This window comes from Rutilus rutilus, assembly GCF_951802725.1.
Source record: "Rutilus rutilus genome assembly, chromosome: 14".
Classification (NCBI taxonomy): Eukaryota; Metazoa; Chordata; class Actinopteri; order Cypriniformes; family Leuciscidae; genus Rutilus; species Rutilus rutilus.
This window is the reverse complement of record NC_140219.1, coordinates 10,376,698-10,389,005: the sequence shown is the minus strand read 5'-3', so window position 1 is coordinate 10,389,005 and position 12,308 is coordinate 10,376,698. Positions and strand designations below refer to the sequence as shown.

The 12,308-nt window shown below is 36.7% G+C and overlaps 1 protein-coding gene across 1 annotated transcript in view; it reads right to left on the bottom strand.

The window, feature by feature from the left end:
• The window catches only part of rapgef2b (Rap guanine nucleotide exchange factor 2b), a 110,110-nt gene that overhangs the window by 49,098 nt on the left and 48,704 nt on the right, over nucleotides 1–12,308 (bottom strand). The window contains 2 exon segments of the mRNA XM_084429398.1: nucleotides 1,286–1,361; nucleotides 11,631–11,714. Coding sequence (XP_084285524.1) covers nucleotides 1,286–1,361; nucleotides 11,631–11,714 — 160 coding nt within the window.

Here is a 12,308-nt window from a genome sequence, read left to right as displayed (position 1 = left end):
TCCATTCAAGCACAAATAGACGTGGAGGAGAACAGAATAGGTGTTTGCATGCTGTCTGGAAAAATATTGTGATACTATTTTCGGGATTCTTTCATGAAAGAATGTTCAAGAGAACAGTATTATCAATGTCTTTACTGTCCCTTTTGATCAAATTAATGCATCTTTGCTAAATTAAAGTATTACTTTCTTTAAACAAATCTTACTGACTCCAAACTTTTGAACAGTAGTGCACTCAACATGAAGAAACACACAGAAGCCTATTGAGTTGTAGTCAAATGTAGGCGCATTTCCATGAGCTTAACCAAATCCGAGGCTGCAAATGCAGATAGGGAGGGTCTTTCTGTACTTGTGAACATACATCATGAAGTGAATATGGAATATATTAGAGCGCATGGAAGTGCTCGGGTTCCTAAATATAATTTTTTTTTTGGCATGGCAACAGCATCAAATGGAGGCCATGTTGAAAATTACCCGCACTCCCGCAGTGGGCAATTTGCTTGTGGTAAAATGTAAGCAAAATGCCGAATTCAAACCAACCAATTTTTATATGACATTTATGATTAGAGCAGTGGTTCCCAAACTTAACTTTAGTCTGACTCACCTGATGCAAAATAAAACTAGACCACACAAAACTAAATTGCTCCCCTTATACAAATATTATATATAAACAAATACTGTATAACATAGTTGTCCCTAAAAAGTCTACACTAAGAGTTGTAGCTTGTGTTCAGACAGCCACTTTATTTTCCCCAATCTTTAAATATTGAATACTAAGAATTTGAATTCATTAAAAATGTAAATAATATTTATAGCTAATGATGGCAAAAAGACACTGAATTAAAGTACTTATAGTCACAAAACCTTGTGAAACCAGGCTAATTTTAGGTTAACCTATCCCTTGAAGGAGGCATGAAGACATGTTTAACTTTTCAGAATGCTTTAGTGTGCAATCTGTCTCAAAGATCAAGCAATATGCTAATTAAAGCTTCAAAATCCTAAAAACATCTAGCGTCAAAAAAATAAGACCATCTTGGACAGCTGGTCAACCATTGTGATCCATTCCTAATTAGAATCAGCTCATTTTCTTTGGAAAATTGTTTTTAGCCAATTGTTTTCGGCCTGGGTAATGTCAAATCTGACCTTGTATGTACCCCTGGGGGTAAGCGTAGCACACTGTGTGAACCACTGGGGAAGAGGAATGAAACTGCAGCACAAAACTGCAATTATACAGTGTGATTAGTAAGAGTATTAGGTTAAGATGATTATCTGGTCTGTGATTACTCACCACAATCATCTCGGATGGCTCCAGAACGATGCACTCGCATCCACGACGTAAACTCCCAGCAGACCTCTTCCCAAAGCTAGAGGAGAAGAACAGGAGAGACAGAAAGGTTATATACCGCTTAACCAATTACGGAATCCTAAGATTCTGTGGGAATGAAAGCGTGCTTAGAATCCGAGCCAGAGGAACACATATCCACACACTTGTGGCAGTGTTCCTGGCCTAGGCAGTGAGGCTCCACTGGGAAAGAAAGTACGACCAGACTGGAAAAGTCCACCGGATGACATCATGGCCTCATGAAAGAAGTACAGTGCAAAGTGATGGAGTGTGTGAGTAGCAACACAAAAAACTCTTTTGAGAATTTAAGAGGGGGACTATGGAAACGTGAGGTGGAGTTCCATGCAGGATAAAGGTAAATACGCCAGATTTTTTTTATTTTAATATAAATAAATTATCTGCACTGAACCTGTTGGGTTAAAATACAATTTAACCCAATCCCTCTTCCTCACACAATAATTTCCTGTCATCAACACACTCAATTATGAAGAAGGCAAAATAATTTAAACAATAGAACAAATAGGAAAAAAAAGCAAAAATAAAATAAATAGGAAAAAGACAAAAAATAATAACAAATAAAATATAATACATATTTTTCATTTAATTAAATTAATATTTTATAAAACTGATTGAAGATAACGTGCCACTAGTGGCACCAAACAAAACTGTAATCTGTAAACAAGTCCCCCTATTATGCTATTTTAAAGGTTCCTAATTTTGTTTTGGAGGTCTCCAACAACAGGTTTACATGCATCCAACATCAAAAAACTAAATTATCTCATAATATGCATTGCACATGACCTCCTTTCTCAGAGAGTTAGAAAACGGTTCTTTCCAAGATGCACGCTGCATCCCAATTCGCCTATTTATACTATGCCCTAAAACTATGTACTGTTTTTGTGAAGAAAATGTACATACTTTTGAGTGTGTAGCAGAATAGTAGGCAAGCTTTGGGACATACTACTTCATCATAATTGCATCTTTAACTAACAGCTCTGTCGCTTAGTTATGTGCATCTTGTTACTGTTTAAACTGCCCTGTCAATCATCTTGTCACAGTTAAAATCCTCCACAGTTATTGTATTTCATTTCCTACTGTTTCGGAGATAATCCGTCATGTTTTTTTTTAGTTCTTAATGCTTTTTATTTGTATTTGTAGTTCTAATTTTTGGATTCTAAAGTAGAAAAAGAAAAAGTAGACCAGATATCTTTGGAATTCTTATTTCAACATACTATTATTTGGAACACACTAATTCTAATTTAAAATACAATTTAAGACGGATAGTATGCGAATTGGGACGCAGCATCAGTCTCTCTAAACCCCTCCTTTTTGAGAGCCTACTCTGCTCTGGTTGGCCATAATGGTCTCAGTCTGTTTGGTCTACCACTTACAGCACATCGGAAATGAAACGCCTTTTAACATATTTGAATTTCAGCACCGGAGGCTTCCTCAGCACTTGATACACTTATCAATTCCAGCGCAAGTCCTCATCCTTTTAAAGTGCATGCAAAGTGGATTTGCAGTGCTGAAAACAGCATCTTCTCGACATGTCGACAACACGAACCAAACTCTTCTAGGCCTCAGCTGCAACTACAGTGTTTGAGGGTGGGTAAAAGTAGACGTTGTTCGCAGGCAGTAAATGAAGACCATAGGCTAGCTTTATGCAAATATTACATTGTTACATAGGTATGTAAAAGGAAGAGAGACTGAAATTGCAGACAACACATCTCGGCAGTTCAGAATCGATTCTTTCTTTTAAGAGACTTTATTTGTTGTGCACTTATATCTTTAAAACTTTGCAGACCTTTGCATTTCACAAACAGCTATACTGCACACTACATGAAAGGTTAAAAAAAAAAGAAACAAAAAAAAGAAAAAAGGGGGCCACTACTTTAAGCACCCTATCTGGGTCTGACATAAAAACCCAGTGAGTTTAGTATTGGTCTAGCTATTTGGCTAAACAATAGAAGACAGGTGGGATACTTGAACTATACACTATATATATATATATTTCAATTCTGTTTGATGCTGTTTGTGATATTACATACTTCACCTTTCATCTGGTTTGTTAATTTACCATCAATGCTGCTTGCAAGACACTTTTTGCAGCTGAATGAGCTGCCAGGTGACACTCTGGTCCAAAGCTGACACACACTTACACATACACACAAGTAGAAAGAGAAACAGCGGTTCAGCTGTGTAAGAGGTCAGCAAAACCTCAACATACACTTCAGAAAACTGTGTCTGACAAAGTAAGGCTGATTTTACTATGGGAAAACTCCACTATAATCAAACACAGCACTCACTCAATATTTCTATAGTATTCCACTACTCAATACTGGAATACCGCACTTACAGTATAAATGTTGCTAGAACCACCCTATCTGGTTATAATTTGGGCGTAATGGTTGGAGCTAGAAGGTCCAACCACACCCTAACCTTATCCTTAACTCTATCCCTCAACCCATGACATCCAGAGGGGTGGAGCTGGATGTCATATGGCTCTGCAGTGAACACCCTTAATTAAAGCAGGGCTCAGTAGTTTCGGAATTTCTTCGCTGTATTCTCGTCTTTTTGCTCGCAGGTTTCTCTCTAGAGCTCCCCCCACAGCTTCGGAATAGATATTTGACAACACTGTTGTAAAAACTCGTTGGCGATTCTCAGACACCAGAGGCTAGTAGATCAACGACATCAAAGCAGATGTGACATTCTTTAAAACGTCTTCTTCATTCAGGTTCGAACAGCGTGAGGGAGCGCAATAATGACAGCATTTTAGCAGATTTCTTTTGGCCGTAAAGCAATTGTTTACATCGCGAGACCTGATATCACGCGAGACTTCCTGACGCGGCGGCCGGCGATTCGCCTGCTCAAAGTTGCAAGTGCGGATTTTCCGCTCACGGGCACCAGGGGGGTGCGAAACGACCACCATTCAACCCCAACTAAGTAATATAACCATTCCAATGACTCCGAAGCTGTTCAGTTAAGGTAAAAAAGTTACTTTGATCACCTTTAAATCAGATTTTTATTGACAAATTAAAACAACAACAATGCCATGTGTTAAAGCATCATTCATTATTGGGTGTGTTCGCCATTGTGCCTGATTAGTTGATTTTATTTGACAGTGTATTTAATAATTGCTCTGTTTTGTAGTCCGATGTATTTACAATGGTCGATAAAATTTAGCCTTTTTATTCAACCACTTATCGAATCTAGTCCATGTTTTGTGTGTTTAAATGGTTAAAAGTGAAATGTGCTTAAAATGGCCGAACAGAACCGGATGAACAGCATGACACATTATAATTACATTTAATGAATTATGTCAAAATTCCAACAAAAGTGAACACTTGAACCAACATTTGTGTCACAACAAGCCTTTGGGTAATGCACTACACTTACTGTTGAATAGCTAATTGTATATGGGTTACTGTAGAGGCGCAGCTGGCAGATATAGTAACTAGCCAATATAGTTAGACTAACAGGTGGGATTCCGTCTACATACATTGTTTCTTAGCTTAAGACCACACACACAATGAGCCCTCTGTGTTGTAATGCTGTTTGACTTCCCTTGCAGGCTCCTATCCAAATACGAAACCTCAAGATTTGGTGTTTTCATTCATTGTTCATGATATACAGTGGCTATAATCTGAAACCACAAAGTCAAACTTAGACCGCAAAATGCAATATGAACAGAAAAATGGAATACAGAAGCATTTCTAGATGTTTCTAGATGAATATAGGAAAAATATTTGCCTTGACCAGAACCAAATGAAAAGAGAAGGGTGGAAAAAAACCTCTCTTGCTTGTAAAATTCCAAACTCTAAAAAGAAATCATTATTCTCAGAAGCCAAAAAAAAAAAAAAAAAAGACTGTAAAAATTAACACCAAACATTTGTTAATAAATCATATTAATGTCAGCCTTCATGCCACATTCCTTGGGAATTTAACTCATGGTGAGATGTGATGCCCACCCAGTCGGACCCTACATTCCATATTACACAACATTCCGGGTGTCTGGAATGTGATTCTGTGACGAACGCGGCAGGCACTCCCACCCAGCAAAGAACATAGGGGTCTCCAAAGTAAATAAGCCCCTTTTTCATCTCTCCATATTAAGCTGAGCAAAGATTAAAGAGCTGTTATGCAAGTGCTGTCGGTGGGCAAGTCAGAGGGGAGAAGGGGGTACATTGGAAGGTTTAAGAACTACTGAAGTACAGTAGAATGGATAATTCAATAACAGGATTCTACTGCAACGCTTCAGTGAGTGCTAAACAGCTGTGCCGCCTTCAGATCTGCGCTTGCAGACACATGGCAACATAAAGCAGTGCAAACAGCATTTCAGGAGCAACCCTGAACTGTTACTAGATACAATTCTGGGACGAAACACTTGAGGCATGATTAACAAAGCTTGACACTTGAGGCATGATTACTTGCATTTTGCATTACAAAAAAACCCCCAAAACTAATAAAATTAATTTAAAAATTCAATACAATATAAAATAATATAAAATATAAACTAGAATTAAATAATATAAATAGAAAACAGCATCAAATAAAAGAAAAAAATTCCTTTAGACAAGTAGTTGATGGAAAGTAAGTTTATAGAAAATATTTACAGACATGTATTTAAGAGATCTAATAATGAAATTAATATACAGCATAAAGCACAATATGTAATAAATAATTAATTAAATAAAAAAGTACTGTACCTGAAGAAGAGAGAGAGCTGTTACAAAATATGTCCAATGAAATCCATAAACAATCCAGACTACTTTAAAATCACGCATTCAGTCTCATACTTCTACCTCAAATGTGTTGTTAATGTTCTTGCTTAATATTCATACACACACGCTGCTACCACACGAAACACAAACGTGATTTCGTGAGCGCCACATGATAATCCAACTTCACGTATGCTGCGCTGCGAGTAACTCTGTTCTGACAGCTCCGTCTACTGCCTTCATCTTACAAGAGCGTGTGTGTTGGGGAATGTGCGTTCTTGAGAGTTAGTGGTGATCGACTGAAGCCAACATTCCTGCCTGCCTCTTACTTCCTGTGGAGCCAAGAGGGAGTGGTTGACCTCTACCCACAAACATCATGACCTCTCAACCTAAACTCAAGACCTGTCGCGACATATAAGACTTGTGAGAATACAATCAAAGGCAACCTGGGAAAAGAGTTGGGTATAGTTTGAATTTTAATGATTCCGATTCCAATTCTGCTTATCGATTTCGATTCTTATCGATACCAAGTATAATTTCCAATAAAGTAAAACAAAATATATATATATATATATATATATATATATATATATATTGATATCATTCACATTTATTCTAAGTCTTGTTGCAAAACATTTCACTTTAGCTGAATACCAAGAACAAAAATCAACAGGCCAAAGAACACTTACACAAGGAACTTTTGTCTATGGTTTAAAAATACAATTAACCCTTGAGATGTTTTGACATGCCCTGACATTTGTGCTTTTTTCAGTTGCTTATAAAAATATGAATGGCAAAGGTGTCATTACACTCTATTCAGCACAAACAGGGCTACCATAATATGTGAGCAACATGTATGTACATGTTTGTATTTTTGAGTGAATAATGTTTATGCGTGGTTATTGAAAAAACTAAAAATGTAAGTTTCTGAAATGGTTTAAGTTAGTGATGGATGTTGTCGCCTAGAGATTTTGCTTCAAAATGATCTGAAAATCATCCTGCCTACTCATTCACATAAATGTTTAAGTTTAGAGAAGTGCTCCAGAAAAAAAGTTCACGGAGATGGCGAGGCAGAAATCATACCGTTTATGTTCTTTATTTTACAAAAGCACAATGTTTTGTTTCGATTGTAAGTGGACACATAAAAAAGTTGACATTTTACAGTTAATTTTTCATATTTCATATGCCTGTATGATCATAAATTACTTATTCTTTTATGTCTATTTTGCTCCTATGTGAACAAAATCCAGCAAAACGCGCAGGCACAATTGTCGACCCCAGAGGAATATTAACCTAACTAATATAAATTTCAAGCATTATTAAAGACAAGTAAACACTCTGTAATACAAAAAAATATTGCAATTGCACAAATAAATACAACTGAACAAAGATACTATTGAAATAAACACTGTTTTAAGATTTTCAGGTATTCAGGTACAGAAACTGTATTCAAATGTAAGATAACACTGCACTTTATAAATAAAATATACATTATAAATATAGTTACAAAAGTTATTCAGTCAAGAACAGCAAGTGAATTTTCTCTGTCTTTTGTTGTTTGATTAAGGTCATTACAGAGACAGCATCAGAAATAATAGGCTGTCGTCACTTTAAAAAAAACTTCACAGATCCAATATACTGTTATGCTTTTTCTTTGTCAACTGTGTACGTTCACTTTAACATAACCGACTATGTTTACGAGGATATTTTGACATATTTTTGTGTGTATTTGTCCATTATAGTGCAGTTCAGCATTGCGTACTATGAGAGGCAGCTTTCTGTTTTGGATGTGTGTGCAGCACAGAAAGCAGTGTGCGAGTCTTCTTGCATTTGAATGGTTTAAAATCACATTAAAAGGAATCGAAGTTAATTCAGAATTGGAATCGATTTTCAATTCCCAACCCTACCTGGGAGATTGTAAAGGAAAATAAATTTGGATTCATACTTAAATTTGAATAGGTAAACCAAACAAAAAGGACAATTCATAATCCAAAAATAATCACAAAAAGCTAAACTGCACAAACAAGCCACCAACTACAAACCAAACTGGGATTGTACAGCTAGGGGATTGTAGCTGGGGATTGGCATGCAAAGTTGAGAAATTGTGGCTGAACAACAAATGAGGCATGTTGATGCATGCAGGGAAGCACTGTCTGGGACAGAGTTACCTATCAGATGTCACAGATAATATTCTCATGAAGTAAATACATATCACTGAAGGGAAGAATGTTAAGGCTCTGAAAGCAAGTCCATGGGGAATGTGGTGAACATGCAAACATAAGAGGTAGTTGTAATAAAAGTATACATCTTACTGAAACTAAGAATTTAAGAACTTGCCTTTACGTGCTTTTTTTTTTTTTTTTTTTTGTAACTGGTTTTATCTGCTGATGAATAAAAATAAAAATAACTATGGAAAATCTGAGCATGTTACTAAATTCAAACTCAATTTAAAATTATTCTAAACATCTGGTTACCAAGTAAATATTTTAAGTTAACACATTTGCAAGTTCAGAGTTGTCTGACCATGCAGGTAAACAAATTAAATATTTTAGTAAGTGTTTAATTGTGACTTTTTAATTATAGACATTATTTTATTTTTACAAATTCTATTATTTAATTAATTATTAGCTGTTCATCAACTCACAAACCCCCTTCAGTTCCTCACAAAACCCCAGTTTGGGAAAGCCTGATGTAATCAAAAGTTATGTTGCTTGTATACGAGATGAAATAGCACAAAGCAAAGGAACACTGTATAGAGTGCAAATGTACTTCGGTATCAGTACCTTAGCTGCCATTTTAACAACAACCACCATTTTAAACTGACATAGAGATACCAATAACAAAAATGTACCAAAATGCAGGGATGTAGCAACCATAACTTCTAAGTTCATGCCAAACACTATAGGAAAAGAATCATTATATATAAAATGCTTGGTTTTGTTTAGCCATAGAGAAAATAAAATAATTTGAAGCACATGTAAATACCTTGGTACACGAGTATAATAAACATTCGTTACCATGGAACATATCAAAGAATCATAGTACTACTTCCTAACAACATAGCTGTACCATGGTAAAACCACAGTACTTTTTTTTGTAAGGGTAAAAGCCATTTCTCAAGGAAACCGTGGTTAACTATGTTTTCTAAGTCTTGTGGTCAGGAATAGGTAAGAAAACAATGGACTTACTGAAGGATCAGATTTAACAGAGTTTATAACAATAGAAACTCTTGTTGATGGTTAAGCCTGCAATAAGGGCTCGGACTTGTTGCATAAGCACTGGCATGAGTACCAGGTGGTACCGGCGCTGACATTTTCAAATGCCACCTCAAACTCAACTCTGACTTCTGCCAGAACTTTGCACACCATTAGGCTTTTAATGATGGCAATCGCGGTGCAATTAAACACTTGCATGCAGCATTTGCAGTGAGGGAGAGTTTCAGGTGCAATGAAACAGAAGTGTTACACAAATTAGCTTTTTAAAAGAGAGTGCTTTTGTTCGGAAAGAAATGGGGAAAAATAACGCACGTCATGTGATAAAGGAAGCTGATAAGATGTTATTGCAGATCTGGTCTGTCTCAGACAAGAATCGGTACACAATGTAGCGGTGAATTCTCTTGAAGGGGCTGTTTGTGAGCGCCATCAAGTTTAAGAAGTGCACCGCTGTCCTGTTGGTTTTCATTCACTGGACGCCTGAGTCACAGTCTATTACAGGAGAAACACATCACAGCTCTCTCCGTGAAGCCAAATGAAACAGCGAGGGAAGGAGAGACCAGCTTCTCTCATTGCCATGGTGATAAAATTACATATTCCCACTGCAAGCCAAATCTAAAGCATCTCTGTCAAGTGCTTTTGTAAAGCTTGCTATGCTTTTAAATTCCACCCAGTCAAAATGTTTCTTTCTGCATGTCCTTGCTACAGTTCGCTGCTTCATTTCTGTCATATCAAGTTTTATGCTAGAGTGCACCAAACAAAATGCTGATTCTTGATAATGCTGATAGTCTTTATTTGCATATGTGGCCTTTCTAAAGTAGTCATATTATGCTAAGTTATGATGTTTGGATTAGGTTACTGATTACATGTCAGGATCAGAAAAAAATAAATAAATAAAATAGTTCACCCAAAATTCGGTCATAATTTACTCACCCTTAATTTGTTCCAAACCTGCATGACATCCTCCAGTGCAACACAAAAGTAGAAGTTCTGATTAAAAAAGCAGCATAAACATATAATAAAAGTAGTCCAATGCGATTTGTGCCATAAATTCAAATCTTCTGAAGCAGGACAAAAAAATTAAATAAATGTATGGTACTTTTTGAAGCTTGTGGACAATACCCATTTACTACTACTGGGGAAAACAACAACTAAGAACATTCAAAATGTCTCCTTTCATGTTCCACAGAAGAAAGAAAATCACAAGAAAGACATGATTTGTTTGAGTAAATGTTGACAATTAAAATTTTTGGTTGAACTATTCCTTTACACAGGAAAAAAATAAAAACACCAAAAGTGATAACAACAAAAAAACATTCATATAATGATTTTACAAAAAAAAATATTATTTGTAACTCTTTTTTTCTTTCTTTTTTTTTACAAATTATCTGTATTATTTGTGACTTTTATTTCTTAAAATTCTAAAACTTCTTTCACTAATCTAATTATTTAATTTATTTAATGACCTGATCATATTTAAAGTATTTGACAAACTATGACAGCATTTCTATGTAATAAAATAAAACATGATAAATGTAAACATGCCCAAGAAAAAAAAATACATGATTGGGAGACTGATTAAGTCGCTTTTTAAAGGCACACTATGCAGTTTCCGTTTTTCTCAAACAGCGACCACTAGAGTCGCTGTGGAGTACTTGTATTTAACGTTACTGTCGTAAATACCACTCACGCAGAGCCGTCTCTGCACTCTTCCGACCACGCTTTCTTCGTTTACTTCGTCGACTCTGCCATGATTCACGTCTGAAATGCGTGCTAGTGTCTTCCATAGAGGCTGCTTCATATGTTGTTGATGTATGTGACGTCATGCCTTAAAGCAAGTCGTGATTCTCGCGAGATTTGGCGGGGGGCCACCTCTCAAACTTGCATTGCTGGTTTTGCCAGCGGCGTCCGCCCCCTGCTTTGCTATCGGAATGATTCGCCCTACTATGAGTTCGTTTACCATCGAAATGATTTCGAAGCTGTTATATTAAGGTACAAATCTTGCATAGTGTGCCTTTAAAGGTATTTTCATTAAATGCTAATTGAATTTTACTAAACTGGTCACAGTCACATTTTGGATGTACACTCCTCCACGGGCCATTTCAGTGGCAAACTGGGACAAAACCCTTATAGGAAGCTACACTGAGAAGAGACAGACATTTACTCTTTTTAAGCCTTACATATTTTGTTTATTCAGAATGCTTCACATTTATTTGTTCCGATTAAATTTTAGAACTTTTAAAGGGAGAAGGAAGGTACAAGGTTAATATGCATGCATGAGAGGTTAATGGAAAGGGTATTTTGGGGGTTTTCTGTAATGAAGTGTGAATGTTTGCTATTTGATGACATTCGGGGACATACCTGGAGCGAGGCAAGAACATGGACTCTTTGATGAAGACTGATCCAGAGAGCAGAATGTACCAGCATGTGCCAATGTCATCGGGACTGAAAGAGAGAGAAAAAGAGAGGAAGACGAAAAAAAAAAGTTAGTTAGAGTCTAACAGGAAACAAAACATGCTTATGTCTAACATGTGGTCAGGTTTGCTGTATGGTTAGAGAAAAAGCAGCTGACACAGATACACATAACATCAATGCCTAATGTAAACACTCTGTCATCATTTTTGTCCTGTGATACACTCCTGTGTGCAGACAAAAGATGACATTAGGAGATTCCCAGAGGAAAACCGTGAACAGAGCTATCAAACGGCCAACAAACCATCTCTCTTCCTCCTGTAAGTGATGCCAGTTGAAATGTGACTGCTTGATTTATGTGTGTGTGTAGGAAATAACACACTGACACACAATCCCCACTCCCTTTTTTCAGGTCACAGAGCAGGCAGCAACGTTAGACATCTTCTGAGGCACGCTGGGTCGACGCCAGAGACATCCTTCCAGCCCCCGGCGAGCACCGCTCCATGTCTGCCTCTCCAGTAAGTGTTAAAAGTGGGAATGTGAGAAGATGAGCAATCCAATGAGCAGCGGACATCTTGATCACAGAGTCAGAACAGCAGATACACACTCCAGTGAGATAACATGCCC